Source organism: Melozone crissalis, unplaced genomic scaffold, assembly GCF_028551555.1.
Source record: "Melozone crissalis strain CALT ecotype California unplaced genomic scaffold, PUWL_Pcris_2 ptg000027l_1, whole genome shotgun sequence".
NCBI lineage: Eukaryota > Metazoa > Chordata > Aves > Passeriformes > Passerellidae > Melozone > Melozone crissalis.
Genome location: NW_026535805.1, coordinates 64,412,467 through 64,434,742, shown reverse-complemented (window position 1 = coordinate 64,434,742; position 22,276 = coordinate 64,412,467). Strand labels below are relative to the sequence as shown.

General features: G+C 37.5%; 1 protein-coding gene across 1 annotated transcript in view; it reads right to left on the bottom strand.

Annotated features, from left to right (window-relative positions):
• Positions 1-22,276, bottom strand: part of EIPR1 (EARP complex and GARP complex interacting protein 1) — a 75,499-nt gene that overhangs the window by 27,566 nt on the left and 25,657 nt on the right. The window contains exons 4-5 of the mRNA XM_054280278.1: positions 10,419-10,575; positions 443-542 (exon numbers count right to left, since the gene is read on the bottom strand). Of these exons, the coding sequence (XP_054136253.1) occupies positions 443-542; positions 10,419-10,575 (257 nt within the window). The remainder of the gene's footprint in view (positions 1-442; positions 543-10,418; positions 10,576-22,276) is intronic.

The window sequence follows — 22,276 nt, the reverse complement described above, 5'->3', positions numbered from 1 at the left end:
CAAATAGAGAAACTTATATTATGCTTATACAATCAAGAGTTGTAAATTAAATAAAGGGCTGCATGATATTAACTAATGTGAGTTACTACACCATTATCTGAATTCAGCAACCTTTGGCTTGACTGATCACTAATTTTTCCACTTGTAGACATTCACCAAATCAGAACTGCTTTATTCTAGATTTCTCACTATAAAAGCAGAAGGACAGTAAGGGGAACTCTGGAGCAGAAAACATTTACCCACTACCGACAGGTACTAAAATACCACTCTTAAACACTTTTGAATAAGACAATGGTAGAATATTCATTTCCCCCACCTACCTTATAGGCAATGAGATACTTCTGAAGGAACAGTTAAAAGATTAGCAAATTCTAAGCTAAGGAATGCTGCTGTTTGGACTATATTCAAGTATACCATGTTTTGTTAAAAGAAAATTTCTTACCACAGCTTTGGCTGAACTTTCCTGCAAATCCCACAATAATATGTTGTTATCAGCCAGTGAAATAATCTTTTTACCATCTCCCATTGGCTCCCACATAACACTGCAAAACAGAAACAGAAAAACAACAGTAAAATCCATCAGAATTTGAACTAGAAAGCCATTTTAATTCTGTGGATCTAATCTATACCAAAATATGTTAAACCACATTCCTTCTGGTTTCCTTTAGATGAAATCCATCATATATTTTAAGTCCAAAATCTGCCATTAACTAGCAACTTGTAGCAGTCATTCTGCATACATAGAAATACAACCAGAGACCCTGATGTATACTAATTTAGAAGGCTTTACAGAGTTGTTCATATGGATTGTTATGCATGCTTTTTCAAGGTGCACCAAAAATCATAAGCCTTAGTTTTGATGCAAACTTCTTCCAACTCTTCAGCTGTCATCATGACTTAATCAGCATATACTTTTCACCTGTGATTCACTTCACGCTATACAGGAAGGAATGCAAGAAATCAGTGCTCCTCTCTTATTCTGTCTATGAAAAGCAGCATATTCAAACCAGTCAGTAAGGGCAGCTCCACTAACTAACTAGGCACTCTAACCCTAATAAATTTGCTGGAGGTAACAGCAGGATTGAAAGAATACTTGTCATTTTATGAGAATAGGCTTCTGTTTTTGTAATTTTCTAACACTTTTGCAACCAAGTTCTGCAGCCTCCCAATAATTTTAGACCAACAATATACCTGAGGGTAGAGATCATAATTTTAGTATCAATAGGCTAACGGAGAAACTTCTCTCCATTTTAAGACTGAACCCTCAGCTCTCTAAAAGCATTTGATATGCTGTTTTCATTTTTAGAGCCTAGCTGAAGTCTCACTGCTTGAAGTTTAGCAGCAGCCCATGACTAGACCCAAGTTTTTTAGTTTGTTTTGCTTTTTGCGTGAATCAATTCAGTAACTGGATGGTTGGAGACTGAAATGTTATAATTTATGGCTTCAACATCTTCATGAAAGACTTCTGCCTATTACAGCAAAACTGTATAAAAGCTGCAAAGAAAACCACCCAAACCCTGAATGGAGCCTTGGGCTGCACGTTGATGGAGATCAAGTGACTCAGGCCTGGGCTGGGAAGAAGAACACATTCCCAGAGGGATTGAGCTGGAGACCACAGCCCAGGGCTGCCAGCTGCCAGGCTCGCACGGACCCTCACACCAAAGGGTGGGGGGAGAGAGGCTTTGGGTGTGTGGTGCACAAACCTCTGGAGAGAGGCAGTGACCGCCCATCCTCCGCTGTGCAGAGCTCAGCTGTGGGGCCCCTTCACCCCATGAAAGGTGATGGAGGTCTCATGGTTCCCCCAAAAGCCCTCCCAAACCCTGCACTAGAGCAGAAACTGAGTGGCAACTTCACGGTTGCTTTTTAAATAATCTATAAACAGAAGACAAGCAATTATATATGTTGTATTTTACCTGTTTTGTTATCATCTAACTCAGGATGCTTCAATAAAGCTTGCAGCTAGTAGTTTTTAGTATTAAAAAATAAAATTAAATCCTAAAGAGAACATTACCTTAGCAAAAAATAAGAGTATTTAAAATATTCACTCAAATGCATACATGAAAGGAACCCACTATCTTCTCCCATGCTGCAAAGATAGTTAACACTTTTATCAATAAACATACTGAACTTTTACAAAAGAACAATTCAAACTCCTCCATTATAGACAAAGGAAGAAAAAAACCAATATGCATACACTTTCATTGATATGAGCTGCAGTTATGCCACAACTGTTGGACAAAGCAAACATTAACTACTGCTTAACTGCAATTACAGAGGTGACAACCACTTATTTCTATTAATAGAAAAATTTGGCTGGACTGAAAACTCATGCACTGAAAAACGGAAAATATACCCATGCATTTGGTAACTCAGCAGACCATCCTGCAGCTTCCATGCAGCCCACCAGAAAAATTCACATATTAAGAACTCAAATATTGTGCCTGCTTTGCATTACAATGATTCCAATTTAAAGATTACTCTTGCTTATCAGATAATCAGGACATTAATTCTAAGAGACAGGAAATCAGACCAAGTACAACCTGGAACCCACAATCTTGTTCCCTACCCAAGTGCTCTACAAAACAGCCACATTTCTGAATGAAATCAGTTCTGGCTATTTTACAGTGTATTGAGCTTCAGGGAACACAAGTTACACTTCATCTCAAAATCCTCAGACATTGAGATCTAATTCAGAGTGCAGCTGAAGATGTGGTGAAACGAGAACCACAGCTTCCTAAAAAAAAACCTAGAAGGTAAGGTGAACATTTTAGCTAAAAAGCTGTTGATTAGTGAGAATTAAAAAATGAAGGGTTATTTTGGACAAGAACCCCAAAGACAGCTGGGCTTTATTTTGACTCCTGTGTTATTATTATATTCAGAAAAATTAAACTGCTTTACAAATAAAAAAGCATCCCGACAAGGGAGGTGCCACAGAAAAATCACTTCTTTCTAAAATTTTTTAAATTAAATTTTCATATATATGACACACTATCCATGAAGCAGCTGCTGCCACAGACACCATTTCTATTCTGTTGCTTGAACAGGGCTTAAAAAACTCACAAGTGAATATTATGGATGTTTGACACGTCAGCAAAGAAACATATAACTGGCTTGTCTGTAGCTCAAGTAAGGTATTCAGCCTAGGAAAAGCATTTTTGTAATATCAGTGTCTGTCAGGAAAACACACAGACAAAACTCTTGTCCAGCCTCTGGAGGCCTCAGGATGACAATATTTTTTCCCACATACTAAGGCAAAAATTAAGGGCTGAAACAAACTTATTTACAAAAACAATCACTGCAGACTTACCTTAAAGAAAAAACCTATCTACTTTTGAGAGGGACAATTTGAGTGTTTTCATAAGGGATTTTTCAAAGCTAAGAAAGCAGAATATTCCTCTGAGTATATTTCTCCAGTGATTTAAAACACATGCCTAAGATGATCTAGGTTGCCTAGATCTGCATTGATAGTTGAAGAAAATCACCACTCCTGATCAGAAGAACAGAATGCTAAAGGTTTACACAGACCTAGCACAGATGTACCCTCTAACACCTCTAATCCTGCAACTCTTAATTCTGGGGGAATTTGAGGTGAAGAGACTGCAAGAAGCAGCTGGGAGTGTAACTGATGTGGTCTCCCTAATTTACCTCTCCATCACCATAGCTGGAGCACAAACACTGGGATGGATGGACAGTGGGAGGCTGCAGGGCACCCCTTCAGGTCTCACAGACATTTTACCAAATAGATACACTTGATCATAAATGTCAAGGGTCAATTATTTCATCCAAAAGGCATCCAAAAGACATTTCAAAACCCTGAATTTTTAACTACTGTGTAAGCAAGTGTCAGCAGCAACATTGCTATATCTATAGTCATCCCAGAATACTGCGCTGTAAAGAATTCTACCCTAAGGGATAAATATTCTAAATAATAAATTCATAATGGGGCTTTGGAGAGCAAACTGGAGTCTGATACCAAGAAAACAGGGGCACCTGTTCAATTAGTTCCTCATGAACATTTAAATTTTTCCTGCATAACTGATTTTTTCACAGTTCTCCAACACTGTTTTTCTTTAACATTTCCCACTAACATCTTAAGCAATTCAGTAAGACAGAACATAAAACTCTTAGAACAAAAAGAATAGTAGTAGAATAAACAGAAGTATCTATTTCACCTGCAAAATCAGCTGAGGCTGACTTCAACCCTCAGTTTTTTTAGTGGTATGAATAGCTTAAGTGACATTACAAAGAGGAAGAAAACCCCTTTTAAAAACAGCTAAATTTTCTTTCAGTGGGGAAAAATCTCAACTAACTTAGTAGTAAAACTGGGGAATATGGTAAGAACAGAAACTAAACTATGTTGAAGTTGGGATGGAGAAGTAAAATACTACTCTCCAAACCCCTTTTTTTTTAACTAGCAGAGTAACACAATTTCTGCACTATTTTCTGTATCATGATTTATGAATCCAAACTAAACAAAAACAGCTGCAAAGATCTCATAAAAACTAATTTTCATTCAAGCATATGGAATCTATTTAACTTATTAGAAGTTATAAGTTAACTGAATACATACAGTAAGAACAAATAACTACTTTTCCCTTTAGTATTTGCTTCAGTGTCAGATTTTAGCTTGACTAAGTTTCCCTCCTTGCATGAGTAGAGTCAAATTCTGATTAAAAGCTAACATAACAAACAGGGCATATAATACAAAGTTCTATTATTTCAGTACCCAATTAATCAATCACATTTATTCCCTAGAAAAATGATGACATTGAAGAGCACTAAATTTTAAAATTGCACAATACTTACCACTCAAAATTACCACAAACATTCAAGGGAATGAAAACGAGAAAATGAGTATTCTAAATTCCTCTGCTGGTTTGAGACATATTTTAAATGTAAGAAAATGTAAGAAAGTCACCGAATGGTTGAACACTGAACATTTGTATTTATATATAATAAATTATTTTATTTACAATAAAGACAAATCAAAGATTAAAGAGACCAAAATCCTGTTAAGAATTCAGGATCACATGGAATTATGAAGAGAACAGACATGAATACAGTTTAAACTTTTACCATCTTAGAAAGGATCAAAATATAAAGGGCAGTATCAGCACTGATAAGATGTTAAGATACATCCCCAGTGAAAGCTGTCACTTAGTAAGTTAGTCAAAAAAAACTGTCTCTATACTTACTGTAATACCAGAATTGGCTGATGGAATATGTGGAATGAACCAAGTGTGAAGAATTATTCTTAAATGCTGACAATTTCAGATGGCTCTGAAATGTCGTGCATCGTGTGAAGATACAATTAATACCTGCTGGGAAGCTGTTACAACCCAGCCTCCCTCACCCCCCACTCAAAAATACAGAGTTAATTTTATACTCCAGAATATGGAACTGACAGTCCTGACATTCTCAAAGAAACCTCTATACAAATATCAGAGGGAGCTCTGTCCTCACAATTACATTCCAGGTAGTAGGACATACGAAGTGTTAAAATAAGATAGGATTAAAAAACTTATGATTGCATTTATTACATGCCTTTGCTATAAAACATCTCTAACAGTTACTGTACCACATATTCAAGACCATATGATGGTTCTAAAAGTATTGTTACTTTCAGGTTTATATTCATTAGGTACAAGCTATTAAATTATTTTAATTATTTTAGACTTTTTCTTTTTTTTTTTTTTAGTGAAACCCTAAGGTAGAACTTTTACACATACATCCTGAAGCTTACAAGGAGTTGTAGAGAAGAAGTAACATCACCAACATCATGACAGGAAAGAGAAGTGATACCTGAATAACACATGAAAGTGTTAGAGCTATTAAAAACACCGTTTTCACTTTTGAGTTTCATATTCTCTTACTTGGCTTTTTTACTTGAAAATGTTTTGGGATGGCTTGATTTTGTGGACTTTTGGGTTTTTTAAAATAAATTTAAAGGCCAAAAAATTAAGTAAAACACTACTGGATTTCAGTCAACTGTCTTCAGGGCATCAATTATGAATGAGTCTAACTTTGATCAGGTGACTGTGTGCATTAATGGAATGAACATGATGATGCAATAAAAGATTATGTATTAAATTTCTACTCAAGTTGAAAGGACTATAAGAGCGAATTTTGTACTTCTCTAAAAAGCCAGCCTTAATGAGGTTGATTTGTACTGTGTATGGCCAAGGAAGAGACGGTACTTCTCTGTACTCTACTTGGAGACCTTCAATAAAATGCCAAATAAAATCTAAGCATTTAAAATCTGTGAGAACAGCTCATTTATAATAGCTTGCTCCTTTGTGAATTCAAAGTTCTAATTTAATATTTTAGTGATAAACATCCTGGAGTTCTTGAAACATCTGTGACTCTAAAGAATTGATAATTTCTCTTCCTCTCTACAGTCTCTTAGATATGGTAATATTTGCATGTTCATATCTAGGATTGATTGAGTGGGATACACCAAAAAAAAAAAAAAAAATCAACCTGAGCTAGTAAAGCAGCCTAATGAAGTAATCTATCATTATTACTAACATATTCATTCATCCCTTTCAAACAATTTTTAGCAGCTCTTGTGCTCTACATAGAACAAGAATTCTTCACTCCTCACCTTTCAGATTTCTCAGAATTGAGTCTCCACTTATATTGCCTCTGTAACCTCCATTAATTTTCCCTTTACAGTTGTATTTCACTGTTCATCTAACACTTCCCCTTATTTATTTTCATTTTATTCCACATTTAGATCCCAATCCAACTTACTTCACTTGTTCCCCTCTCTTTTGAAGTACATAGCTTAGTACTGAACAGGATCTGCCCTAATTTATATCTGCCACCTTTGGAAAGTGAAAAGTAAGATGCTAAGCATTGAGAGGCAAGCGTGCTTCCAGCAGAATCAAGAGAAACTCCCTGCTGTGTTATGAATTCAAGATCTCACAGATTATACTTTCTCTTATGGTCTGTAGTATCTTCTTTCTCCAAGGACTATCCTGTCAAGTCTACTACCAAAAGAGTCTGCAGCAAAAACTGAGAGAGAACAGGAGGTTACTATTCTAAATACTAAAATACAAGTCTTCAGGGGTTTACCAGACAAGAGTTCTGGGGATTCCTCCAAGCTGCACTCAGGGGAATAATCAAAATCTCATTAACTGCTGTCCCATTTCCTTGGCCTCTCTTATACAGACAGTACTTTGGACAGAACTGCTTCTTGCAAGATATCCAGTGGCAAGTTCCTTTAGTTGAATCTTACAACATTGCATAGACCAACATGCTTGCTCTCATATGGGTTTAACTCTCTACGAACACATACACTTATTTACAGAAGGAATTTGTTGAAAAGACTTTTTTCTTTTTAAACACACAAATTTCTGTGTGTATCTGGGGTTTTCCACACTGAAAGTAATTCACTCAGGATTTTTGCACTTGAAATCCTTCCATTTTGGCTTACATGAGGAACAGTAGGCAGAGGATGAAAAAATCTTAGGCTAGAATCAAACAGAACAATTAACAGGCCTATTTGTTGGCCTAATTTAAGCATCTGTTTAATTTTCTGAACTCTCTTTATGCCATACAAGAGTTTGAGTAAAAATGGTGATGAGTCCCAAATTCAAAGCTTGGAGTCAGTAAACAATCTCAGATATTAAAAATGAAAGGTTATGCTTAATTTTTAAACACAGTAACTCATGCAATCCAGATAAAATGGAACTGTAGAAAAGCAAATTTCTTTTTCACTTGCCTGTAATGTCTTGGATATTAGATTTTTGCCAAAGGTTTTATCAAGACTAGGAAATTATTTCAACAGATCTTGAGTGGGAAGGGCACAGTGTTCAGTAACACAACAGCCAAGTTAAAGATTTTAGTCAAAATTGATTGAAAACCCTCTTTTGGTCTTGGTTTACAAAAGAGAACTGGTATTAAGCATGTCTCTGCTGGTTTTTAGTAAGAAATTTCAGAGAAATTGGAGCACAGAATTCCATAAAGGAGATGAGAAAGGTAAAAATTACAGAATCAGTTTAACATCAGTACAGAGTTGAACAAAACCAATTCCTGACACACCAGACCTAGAAAAAACCCACCCCTTGTGTTTCTTAGTGCATGATACTAGAAACAAAAATCTGTGAGGTAAATTTCAGCTACCAGGCTTACCTTGAAAAAAGCATGATAAGGAAGGAAGCAAAACAGGGTAAACATGAGAAAAACTACAAGCAAATAAAGCCCTGAGGATGATGGTAGATGCTAGAATACATAACCAGTTGCATGTTCAAGATAGTTTTGCTTTTTTTCCTGATTTAAAATCAAAACTCAATTACTTATGATCTGCAACCAGATCCATAAATCTCATTAAGCATCTGTGCAATGGATACCAAGACACACAAGCTGCTATCTGGAGCCACTGTCACAAAGGTTGACACCAACATTACACGCTCCATCTCTAAACAGTACTGGCAACTCTGCCCACTCCTCCAGGCCCTGCATATAAAGATATGATAGAAGCCCAGTTTTTTATTTAATCTTTTTTAGCATGCATTCTGATTAATAATAGTCAGAATTAACTTTAAAAATGAAGCCTGTATCAAATCATTCATGGCTGTATTCACACTGCTGCAGCATGCTGTGGATCATGGTCACACTAAACTCGGATCCAGCATTCAGCCTGTGGTTTTCCAGGCAAAACATAAAGGGTATGTGTGCTCTAATGGCAAGGCAAATGACAGTATGCAAGTATATGGTGTAAGACCACCACTGATCTCACAGTGGTTGTGCACACCAGAACACTGGTCTTACATTGTGGTTTGAGAAGTGTTTATACTTTGCATTGACGAAAATGACTTTTCTGATTCCTGCCTGGTTCCAGCAGCAACCAAACCATTACTGTCTAAGGGCTTCATGTTTTTCTAAACACTTAAGTAGTGTAATACAAAGAACCTCACCATTTGCAGAAAACACACCACTCAGTGGGGTGTGGCCTTTATGTGACACATTTAGCACAAAAGGCCTAATTTACTCATTTATGAGTTGTGTCCAATATGCATGAGAAGGGAATAGAAAAGTCTGCTCTAAAGCAAGATCCTCTAACTCAGCTGTGCTTTGCTGAGATGATTTGAGGAGTACTAATGCCCAGTATTCTCTTAACACCTTTTATCTCTCTGTAACGCTAAACATTTTCAAATCTCCATGCATATATATACACAGGCACATAGGTAAAGGGCATTAAATAGCAGTAGATATTTGTAAGCATTAAGTACTGAACAAAATCAGATAGCAGATGACTGAAAACTGCTCATGAGCTTGTTATCATCTGTTATTAGAGCAAAAAAAAAATTCTGGGCATTCATATAATTCATATAAAAAAGCAGTTATATGCCTCCTAATTATCCTTTAGTCATCTAGCTACCATACAAAGTTCTGGCATTCCGGCATCTAACAGAAACTGATTATGGAAAATTAAAAGACAAAAAGCACAAAGCTTAAAAGATTAAAACAAACAACAAAATCTCTCCAATTTAGTAGGGAATATTAATTATCAAAAAGTGTCCACAATTAAAAAATAAAATAATTACAAGGAGGAGTACTCATATTAAAATATGTAGCAAAGAATTAAAGAATGCTACAATGAAGAAATTTAACACTCAGAAAACCTGTATGTTAGGAAAAAAGTCATCTATACATTTTGAATGCGCTGATACGTCCTATCATTTCAAGACCTGCCTAATAAATAGCATCTTCAATTTACCCTTTTTTTTTGGTTAAAATTTAATCTGCAAGGCTCAAACCAGACATCTGTGGCTAGAAATGGATGCTTAAAACTTCTATGTCCTGCATCTGGTCAGGAAGCAGTGGGAACATGTCATATATCCACATCCATAAAGCACCAAACTTGCAAATACATAATGGACAAATTCAACTTCCTCTTAAATAACAGAAAGGGGAACAAACTTCTGTAATAATCTCTCGCTGTATTGCAGCTCTCCTTGTCTTGACTTATACAACAGATAAAGAGTAGTTACACAGGCATCATGTAACATAATGAATTCTTATCCTTATAAAACAATAAATTACTCACACTAAATCAGTTGAGTAAAGACTAAAAAAGAAAAACTTACATGCAACATCAAATTTACATTCCAAAAGATTCAAATTCTAAGTATTATACCTTTGTGCAACAAAGGCTTTAGATGGGGGCAGGTGGGGAAAAACACATTCAAGCAGTACACAGGCTGTTACTCCATATGTGCTTGCAGGACTTTAATATATGTTTTTAATCTATGAAACATCTGGGACTAAAAATCCAATTTATACTTTTTTTTAAAGATGGAATACTTTTAAGGTGCATAGCATAGTTTCTTCAATATAAATCTGCACAAAACTAACAGCATGGGTCTATCCTTTAGGCTTTTTCTAGAAGTATAAAATATGCAGAATCCTACCAGGCCATATTGCCATGGGCTGTGTTGTCAAGGTGACAGAGTAGCTCCAGGGTTTGAGTGTTGCTTGATGAATCATCAGGGGATTCATGACTGCCTGATTCCAATTCCTTCGGCATCCTCCAAACAGCAGCACATGTCATGACTTTAGTGTCTGAAGCTAAGCAACAGAGAATAATGTCAACAGATCATTGTATGGGAGATGCATTTTGTACACACTGCACCAACATTTACACAAATCTATAAGCAATGCACATCTGCTGTTTGAAATATTTAAAAATCTTATACCAAGATGAATTCAAAGAATGCAGAAAGTGGCTAGAGTTGCAGACCTCAAGTCAGCAGTCAAGGTGCTGCAGAACTCATAATTAGCATGTATTTGACATGTGTCTTCCTGAACAAAAGCAAAATTAGGTGCTCACGAAAACTCTTTGGGACGCATGTTTTCCAAGTTTCATTCCCCATACTGATATTAATGAATTTGACAAGTTACATTGCTTGATTCCTTAAGATACAGACATCATTTAAACACTTCTAACAGCTACCTCCAGTTTAATCCAGAGCGTTATCTCATATCCTTTACTACCAGCAACTGTTTATTGCAAAATTAGGTTTCCCAAGTAAGTATATGCCTCTAACCCCAGCAAACAAAAATGGCTTCCAAAAGACAAACTGAACTTACATGCATATAGCAAAGTATTACAGTGTATGAAAAACAAGACAACTGTAGATTGAGGAGAAAATACCATATGGTCTGTGCACATATGGCAGCGCCCATCACCCAATATAGCAATTTGTAGCAGTGCAGAATGGGAGGAGAGCAGAGCAGCAGTGCATATGTTCACACTGTTCCAGCCACTGGGGCAGGGTGCAGTGAGGATGAACAGGTCGGTGCGATTCACTCCAGCGGGAACAAAGGAACCAGCCACAGCCACGGTGAGCAAAAGCAGGGGGAGCAACTGCTGGCTGCAGGATGAGCTACACGAGAAGTCCAGAGGATAAGCAGCAAGAAATGATACATCTTCTCTTCTGAGGTCATTTTACAGGCCCCTATCTCCAAGTACATTTTAGATGATTTTAGTCAAGAGTGTCTGATTACAGAGCCGTGAGCAAACGCGACCAACTTCATCAGTGGAAGGAAAGTGGCAGCAGCTGCATGTAATGAGAGTGTTTTCAAGAGGAAGCAAGGACACCGAAAAGTCCTTCTCAGGCTAAAATGATACTAACAGAGGAAAAAACCATGCATTAGAAAGGTCACCAATCTAGATATTCTATATGGAAAAAGAGGCAGCCGAACAACACAGAATAGGACAAAAAGTAACTGATACATAGTAAGTCCTGAATACAAGAATGAAGAAATGTTTAAAATGCAGTCATATGAAGTCTTAAAAACAAAAGGTCATTAGGTGAAACCTGGAGGGAAAAAAAAGCCATTTCTGCAACAGGAAACAGGGATAGGAGGAAGACTTTATATGAATTCAGAACACACAATCCCTGGATATTTGATAGATTGTGCTGAGCACAAATTATATGTATGATGCACATAACTGTTCTACAGTTATTTGGATATACAAGTTGAATACAGTAAAAGGAGACCATACATCTAAAGATGATAGAAAATCCCTTATTTATTAACACTTAATTGAACTTTTGCTAATTGTAGAGCATACTAACTAAACGGCTATTTCCAAATCATTCCAGGCAAATTGTTTACTCTAGATCCACGTGCCACTGAGGAAGAGAAGAAAGCAGCAGTGCATGGCTACCTTTCCTTAGGAAAGGGCAAACCAACACACAGTGTGCTTGGTACACCATGCAAGTAATAAATAACGTAAAGTGCAATATAGCTAAAAAAGGGGAGACTTATCAAATGTTTCACTTCAATGTGACAGACCAGTAATGAACAGTTTCTGGTAGATTATAACTACTGAAAGGTCTGTACCATGCATATAAAGCATTAGCTTTTCCACTATTATTAAGATCATGGCAGAGAATCACAAAAGCAAATAATGGAAAACAAACTACATGCTCCTCAAGCCATCTTTCCTCTCCAGCACAGCACTGCGAGTCTTAAGAGAACTTTAAAATGTCATAAAGAAACTTAATATTCAGGAAACAGATTAAAAAAAAAAAAGTACTCTGCACAAAACATTTTTGAATACACTGATAAGTCCTACTTTCCCCAATAATTACCTAATAAATATTACCTTTTTCTTTTTAGTTGAAATTTAACCTACAAGGTTTCAACTAGTAATCAGTGGTGAGCCCAATTCTTAAAATTTATGGTACGATTGATGAAATAATTAAAAATGAAGAATCAACTAGCACTTCTCAAGTAGCTTTGGGATGGAGGGGTGTAGTTTGGGTTAGCTTGGTTTGGAGGGTTTTTTTGTGGCTGAATTTTACAAGCTAGCTAACAAATAGAAATTTTTATGCAGCCAGATTTTTAAAGGGATAGAGACTGATTTTAAGTATTTTTCACTTTTGATAAATTTAAAATTACTTCTACTAGAATATATGCAAATATAATGAGATTATGAAGGCCATCTTACATAGCTGGTATCTGAATACAGAAACCAAAGGGGCCCTTTCCAGGGACCCCCTCCTTATCTCATGTGTGGCATGTACAACAACATCCAGCATTGATGTTTCACTATCCTGGTTCAGTTTCAATTCAGATTTCTCATTTGATTTATAAAAATCTGCTGTTATTCCACTTTTCTTAAAATTCTCTGATAATTGTGAAGCTGCCTGTAAAACTTGCATGATCACCTCCTACACCATATTTTTTCTGACAAGTTACAACAGACCACATTCTTATGGTTTCAACTTTTCTTGCTAGTAGATGGCTAGGTGGTCCCAAAATGATTTCAAACTCTGGTTGGTAAAACATGGAGCAAATGCATTAACATTTCAATGCACTGCATCTGTTCAAGAAGCAGTGAGAACACATCATATACACACACCTATAAAGCACCAAACTTGCAAATATACAGTGGTCAAATTTAGCTTTCTTCTGAATACCAGAAAAGAAAAGGAAACAAATCCCTGTAATAAACTCTGTAATACTGAGCTCTCTTTGTCGTAAGCAAGAGAAATGAGTCATTACAGAGGCACCATATAATATGAATTCTCATCCTTAACAAACAATAAATTACTTCCACATAGGCCAAATCAGTTGAGGGAAGACTGAAAATCAAAGACTGAAGTGCAACATCAAATTTATATTCCATAAAAAGATTGAAATTGCAAGTATTGCTGCTTTGTGCAATAAAGGTTTTAGATGGGGGAAGGTGGGGAAAAACATTCTCAAGACATCTTTCCTCTAACCACAGCACCACAATCTTAAAGACAGCCTTGAAATGGTATTTTAGCTTCTTCAAACTGGAGTATTAGCTCATTGCACAGTAAGATTTCCAGACTGAAAACCCTAAAACAATTAAACAAGCATCATTTTGAAGACTGAAGGAGGCCAAAGCATGAGTGTATATGTATGTGTGTATATATATTGAGAGAAAAATCCCCCAGAAACATGAGGTGATCCAGCCTCCTATAACACTTTGGTGGTTTGAAAACTGAAGTACAGGTTGGTGCAGAATTTCATATGCAGAATTTTGTGCAGTTCCATGCCTGTTTTACTTCACTGGGACTAGTGGTGGAAGATAAATTGCATGTCAGAAAGGGATAACACTAAAAGCCAACAAGCACAAAACTTTGACACTCAGCAAGACATTAACCTCTGCTTTCAGCTGGGTGTGATGATGCTCAGGGAAAGTGACACACCACTTTCCAGCTGCTGAATGTCCATCCATCTTGAACAACTGTATGTCCATTGCAAATATTCTAATTTTAAACTTTGGAGAAATTCTGGAATTAGATACACGGCTGAAATCTGTAGAATAAAGACTTTATTCAGAGCACTACTAACTTCTCCTTGGAGAGTTCTGAAACTTTGTTAATTCCCAGATGTGTGACACCAAAAGGGAATTTCCAGAGCCACCCAGAGAATTTGGCTGGTCTTAAGGAAGGCTTAATTTACCTTTATATAAGGAACTTTTTAAAATATACCATTTTCTCTCTTGTAAAAGAGAGGGCAAATCTAAGTGCTGAGTGAAAGCGCCACTCTTCTGATAGATGAAGTGGAGTCTTTTTTGGGTCACAATTCCTCTTAATAGAATAACCACTAGCTACAAACCTACAAACACAAAATCCACAAACACAAACAGGAATTCTCACTACATTGAAATCTAAGTCCCACAAGCTTCCCATGGCCACATGAAAAGCTCACTAACAGTATACAGTATTTGTGGCATTACCCATATAGACTTATTTCCCAAGTGATCACATGAAAATTTAAAAATCCAGTGTTAGTAGGTAATTTCACTACCACCGCTGTAGTGCCATTGCTTATCCAGAATGCCTACAGGCAAAAAGAAACTCTAGGTTTTCCCATCTTTTACTATCTTCACATCACATTACTGCACATATGCATACAAAATGACAATGTTTTTATCTACCAGCTCTCACATTATCTCTTTAAAATGCTAAAAGACAAGTATGAAACTAATATTTAAATGGCAATGCCAGCTATTCTGTAAAAGAAAGAAAAACAAGGTAAAAATATGGTGTCTCTATGTCATGCATCTATGCATTTCTTTAGTTGAAAACCATTTTTTTGCATATTGAAACAAGAATTTTTATTTATGTCACAGCACCAATGCAGAAGAGAACAGATAAGGTTATGTTGAAGTTTTATCACTGAGTATATTAAGAAAAATTTTACAAGGTTTACTAAGCACTACTGAACTTTCATAGAGAGTAAGTCAAAGGTTTGAAGAAGGATGTCCCACTGTATTCCTCACGCATTGTTCATATTAAATGATCCAGAAATGAGACAATGAACTATTGAATCTTTGTCATATTTATTCATCCTCATTCAAGAGGGGGAAATATTTGTTCCTTCTCATCCCTTATCAAATTCATCACACATCTTCAGTGTAGTTTTGCTAGGTACAGCTAAGGATGGAGTTAAATGTACTTGTTCTAACTACAACAATCCTCTGTTACACACCATTTCCCCAAGTCCACCAATATTATATCCTGGGGAGAGGATAATATCTGCTAGAGTGACTGCACATAGTTTCATCTGCCTAGTTCTGTTGAAATGATCCAGGCTTACAAACAAGCAAAACAGAACTTAAGGAATAAACAAGTAATCCCATACTTTGACAGCACTGAATTAGGAAGCAACTACACATTAAACTGGTAGCAATAGGGGTAGAGTAATCAAATGTAAGAAATAAACTTTGCTGAGTTCAAACTTTGTTGAGTTCAGCCAAAGTCTAAGAGATAATCATGGCTATAGAACATGAGGCCATCGTTGGTGCCTACTTTACAAGTTGAGCAAGTGAGAAAATCCTCTATATAAGGAGTGTAAAAGTTGCAAAGGGTCACAACATGGTCAGTTAATATCAATATTCCCTGCAGTACCAAAAGGACTTCTCAATGAGGACTATTTCCATGACAATTTTTAGCTTTATACCACCAGCTGTTTCCAACACAGAAAAAAAAGCAAAAGCTGTAGATTGGTGGGACATCCCATTTATTATGGGATTCCATTTATTATTATATCTTCATCCAAACACTGTTCCCCTTGGAGAACTGCTCCAACTTAAATTAAGAGTGAGAAATAAGCCTGGGGAAAAAATACCTGCCTGAAATTTAAAAATAACAAGAAGTTACTGACCAGAGTTCAAAAAGAAACACTGTAAGGTTAACTACAGTGTCGCGGTTTGACCAGAAATGGGACATCTGGGATATGTTGTTTTGCTGTGGGTACCAATGGGTGGTCGGATTTTAAGATGAGCACCTAGTTTGACCAGTGGGGCATTTGGATCCGCCTCTTGAGACTACGAACCCAAGGGGTTAAAAGCAGGGCTCTTGGCCTTCGGAGCTCTCTTGGGATTTCCGGCGTGAAGGAGTCTCTCCCCCGGCCCAGTTGCTGGCTGGGCTGGGGGAGGGGAAAGCCACGTGGCCCATCTACGGTAGGCCCGGGTTCGGAGGAAGGGTGGGGGGAGCATCGAGCGACCTGTTTATCCCCCCTCCCCCCTTTTGGAGATGGGGGTGCAGCGGGCAGTCCGGCCGCCTGGGAGAGCTTTTAACCCATGTGGAGAGTGAAGGCTTCGCAGAACATTGCCTTTCCTGGGAAAGGGATAGGAGTGGAAGATGCAGGAAGAAACCGGGCCAGTAAGGAGGGTCTGGCAAAGGGAGAAGAGAGATGTTGAAGGAATGGAGGAAGATGGAGTGGCAGTTTTTGCTGGACTCTTTTTTGTTGTATATCCATGGACTCTTTCCTGGTGATGCAGAGGCTGTATTGCAGGGGGAAGCGGAGGCTCGGAGTCAAGAGAGTTTGGTTTTGAGACCCCTCGGCCCCAGGGGGTATAGAAGACATGGGGGGGACAAAGGTCCCAGGGATGAGACTGTGCTCTGCTTGGAACGAGAAGAGGCATTCTTAAAAGGCCCTGAAGGCAGGCCCCTGCCCCATCCCATGCCTGGTGGTGAGAGCACCTTGGCATGGAAAGGAGATGTCACGAGATAGCAAGACTCCGGGCGGATTGCTGATTGTGACAAGAAGTCCGTGGCACAAGGAAGGACTCCGTCTATCCCTTATGAGCTGAAGATTTGATTTTTTTCTAAAGGGTGGTGCCAGACCGAGTGTGGATAATTTTTGGAAATGTAAATGTGCTTGGGAATTTGGTGGGAGGAGGATAAGGAAGTGTTTCTGTGTAGTTTTCATTCTCCTTGTGTTTTTTTTTTTCTTTGTGTGTGTAGTTTAATAATTGTGTGTGTGGTTTAGTAATTGTGTGTGTAGTTTAGTTAATAAACTTCTCTTTATGTTTAAGTTGGAGCCTGCTTTGCTTATTTCCTGGCCACATCTCACAGCAGATATCAGGTAAAAGGTATATTTATGGGGGCTCTGGCTTTGCCAGGCCTAAACCATAACATACAGGTAGCTGTTACTCCTTGATAAAGTCCTTCACACACAGTAAATCAATTCATGGCACTGCTGCTGCTGCTGAACATGGTAGCCAGTAGACATCCCTTAAAAACAACACAATCATTTCTGTACTGGATGCAAAACTAAAAATCTATGGATATAAGAACATTGCTGATTCCAGATGCAATACAGTTGTTCAGGACACTGAAAGTCATTCCTGTTGTTGTACAAAATTACAATTTTTGTATGAACTGGTAGTTTTTAAAGCTAGAAAGGATAGCCTGTGTACTTCACATTGCTCTTGATTTTGCATCAGCAATTCCTACAGTTGAAGACTTGCAGAATGAAAGAAGTGAGGTTTAGCACATTTCCAGACTTAGACAGACAAACTTAAAATTTTAAGTAATTCAAAATTCTTATGAGGATTCCTTCAGAAAACGCCACAGACCGCAAAACTACAAGGAATGCAACTGAACATCAGATGAAATAAAATCTGTTTATACAGTCTTCTTAATTTTTTCCCTTTAATTAATAAGTTTTTAAAAGGACTTAACATGCAACCTCAGTAAACGTACTAAGAAACTAACTGATATCTGGACCACTGATGCAGCAAATCAGAAGAGCCAAACAAGAAATACACAGTCTAATTTGTCCCCAAAGCAAACCAAAAAAATCTCCAACAAAACAAAAGGCAAAAACCCCACCTGAAACTAGTTTAGAGAGACTTTAATCAAATGTTACTAAAATAAATATGAAATACAAAAAATTCAAAGAATATATGGAATATAAAAACCAAACCCTCAATGGAAGTGTGGATACTAATCAATATTCTGCAGTTTCAGGAAATGAGGACTGAGTACATTTAGAAACACACCAAATCTGTTCCCCCTCCTGTTTCAGGTGTGGACAGATGCACATGTAGGACTCACTAAAAGTCAGTATTATCCTTCACCCATGTTCACTCCCTGAAGCTGCTTCTGCAAAAGGAAAGCTACCTTTTGAAGTAAATACAGATATTAGAAAAAAATAAAGGAGAAACTTATTTTAAGATAATTAAAAATAATCATTATTATTTCACAACAAAGTTTAAAACAGTATTTTAAGAAGTTAGCACCCCTCTTAAGCAAAAGGTTAAGTGGATATTACTATAATATAAAGGAAGTACAAGAAAAGAGTTCAGTGGACATTTACAGACATTACCACCTGCCCCTCCCACCCCTCCACTCTCATCCAACATATTCAAGTGGATCTTAATCCCAATTATACAAGTCCACACTGGACAATGTTACAGTTCACTATTGCTAAATCATCCACCTTCCATGCTTCTGGCATCACTTGCTGAATAAATCCCACCATGCTGCTGCAGTCCTGACCTGTCAGAAGCTTCCAGCAAACCAGATATAAGTTCTTCACAGCCACATCATTTTACATACCACTTTAATCTTTATGTTCAATCATTCTTTACGGTCTTTCTTAATGAAAAACATGATCTATCAGCCTTGGTTGTTCTTCCTTCTCCCGAAATTCAAGCCAATTATTGCTAGCCTCCCAGTCTCTTTTTGAATAATTCTAAAAGATATTTCATATGTATATCAGTAATTTAATATTTTAAAGTTAATTCTTGATCAGCAATAGCTATACACACCTGACTGCACTATCTACAGGAGCAATGTGTTCATATTACTTTTTGCTGTCACTCTACTTCATTCCCCTGTGTTTAACCTTGAAACCTGAATGACAGTGCTTCCTACATCTCTGCCTGCAGACATTCACACTAAAGCTGGAGGAGCTGAAGTATCAGTGCCTGACAGGGTTTGCTCTTTGATCAGCTCAGGTGGTGCAAAGCCAGCTGTCTGCAGTTATTCTGTTGCCCAGGGAACAACAACTGAAGTGTGTACTTCCTAAATCTGCACAGGAGGCCCTTCTGCAGCATTGCCACAGCAGCTCGTGCTGTGCGAGGCTGAAGTGGTGAAGCTGCTATAGCTGCAGCCCAGCTGGTGCCCATTAGTGCTCTCAGTATGACAGGAACAAGCAGCTAGTGCTCAGAACCCTCCTCCCTTCCACTGACAAACAGTCAGCATTCTTCCTTATCAATCAATGTGAACATGCTTCTTCAAGTTTAATAGAATTAAGAAATAAGAGCAAAATTACCAAGGTACGTATATTTTATTTAAAAAAAAATAATATGCCTTTCAGCATTTTTAATCAATTAATTAAAAAATTAACTGTATTCTGTTTATTCAACATCATGTCCTTCACAAGCAAAAAAAGATGGAAAATAGACCATTTGTTTTCTGGGTTAATAACTTCATCTTTTGTTCTAAAAGCCTGTGTAGTCCTTGATTTTACATTTTTTCTGAAATACAGAGGCTGAGATATACATAGCAATAACGAGCCACAAGGAGTTTAATTTTTCTTTCCATAATTTAAATGCACTTTTTAGCTACCAAAAACCAGACATTGATTTTCAAAAAAACCCACCAAACAAGACAAAATCAAAACAAACCCACAAAACATGGAAACACAGCAGTTCACTCTTTATCCTACCAGTTATATATGTTTGCATTGTACATACAGATGTCCAAGGAAGCTTTAAAAACCTGCCTGCTGCACACTAACACAACTAGAACGATCCAAGAGTGTGCAAAGGCACGGGGTATGACATGGAGAGACAGGTAACCCCATCATTTTCTATGGAAGAACAGGAGACAGTGTGCAGAAAGCAGGCAGCCAAATTGGAAAAGGTGTAATTGCACTTTTTAATAGTCTGATACTTCTTATGCTATCCCAAGGCGATTTGAGACAATGTTTCAGCACAGATCTTTTTTGCTGATATACTCTGCAGACATACATCTGTTTGAGGGAGGTCAAAATTTACTGATGGCACTTTGGGAACTCTGCCATACAGGGACAGCCGAAGCAAAGAACTGCAACCATCGCTAGACCAGCGAGCTGAACTCCACTCTTCAGGCAGCATTTGGGGGCAATAATGTAAAAGCTGTGAGAACAGTGAGAACCACACAAGCAAAAAGGCATTGGCTAGCCATATAAAATCATTTGTGAGATTTAACTCTGTGCTGAGGAAAGCTGCACAGTACGCCAATAAAACTTAATGAGGGATTATTTACATGTTGGCTTCTATCATCACAAAGGCGAGCAGAGCTGAACAGTGCTGTCCACATTGCTACTTTTACACACACAACAGTTGTCTCATGGAGGTTCCATGGCAGCTGTCAGTGAGATAAGGTGAAATGAAACCAATACACTCAAATTCCCACTTGATTTTTCAAAGTCTTAAAAACTGTACTCCTTAACAAGTTGACAGGAACTGCAGATCACTCATCCCCCTGCTGAACTGGGCACCTTAATACACAGTTACATATTCAAGAGTACATCTATATAACCTCAAGGGTTATATAGATGCTTCCCATTTTACTCCTTAGGAGTTCCAAAGACAAATATAACTTTTGCAGTAATACAAATGCCACTCCATCCAATATGAGCAGTTTACCTGGCTGCCACAAGCTTGACAAACGATGTTCTAACCACTAGCCCAACTGGAAAAGGCAGGTTCACCACCCCTTACATCAGCCTTCCATGGTCTCCACTTGGTACTTCCCCTCAATAGAAATCTAGATGTGTGGCCACAATGAGCACACACAAAATTTCTCCCCGCAATAACCTGAGATTCAAAGCTTAGGTCTTGGAATCATAATCTGCTTGTATCTTTACATTAACTAGATAATTTGGGTATCTAGCTTCCAGATGTGCTCACATATCAAAGAAAAGTAATTAGTGTAAGATAATTAAAATAATTACAAGATAATTAAAATAATTACAAACAACTACTAGCTAGATACATTATTTTGAGATACACTCAGTTTTCTGTTAATTAGGACAGTTACAAGTGCTACAATAAGAAAGGTATTTTTACTAATACAAGAGTAGGTTGTGGTTGGGATTTTTCTTAGTTCAAGGCATCAACAACTAGCACATCCAAAAAGTCCAAAGAAAAAGACTAAATATTGCCCTACTCTAGTCAGTAGTTTTCTCAACTTGGGGCATTCAAACAACACATCGTGTTATTAGTTGGCTGCTAATAACTACGCAGTTCTCATTTGTTTACACCTCAGAAACACTTACAGGAGAGAAACTCCATGGTGTTTTTTATTGAACTCAAGTGAAGAAAGATATATAGCTCCTTCCTTAATGGCTTATAATCTAAGAAAAGTAATTATGAAAACATAACCAAATAGATACAAACCCAGAAATACCTTGGCAGTCAAACCTTCAGCTCAGGGATGGGATACAATTCCTTTGACCAAGTACCCCTTATGTTTATGTCAAATACAGAGTCTTAGCGGTGTGTACAATCTCACTGGGATTGGATGTATGGATCTTTAGGAGGGATGGATCAGGAAGCTGAGAGGGGACAATCACCCTTTATAAACGTCAGCAGCTAGAGTGCATGGAGCTGCCAGCTCAAATGAGAGATTATGGTTTAGGATTAGAATGTAGACCAAAGTGGCAAAACACAGCTGGTGTCTGCTAGAAGGATGAAGCAAAGGATAACACCATCTTCTCACAATGAGGAGTTTCCTTTGTCCTTGTGTAGGACTTTAATAAGCTCGGTGTCTAGCAGACAGGTCTTTGCTATCCTCAGGATTGAGGGATCCCAGGCTGCCAAGAACAGTGGAAAAGTCAAGTTTGGGAATATTTAAAGAAATTGGATCCTAGTAACGCATCCACACGAACTGAGGAATGGCCAACATATTTATGAGGCCAGTTTCAATTAACTCTGAAAGGTCATGGTGCTGGAAAGAGGTTCCTAAGGACTTTGAGAAAGTAAATGGCATTCCTATAT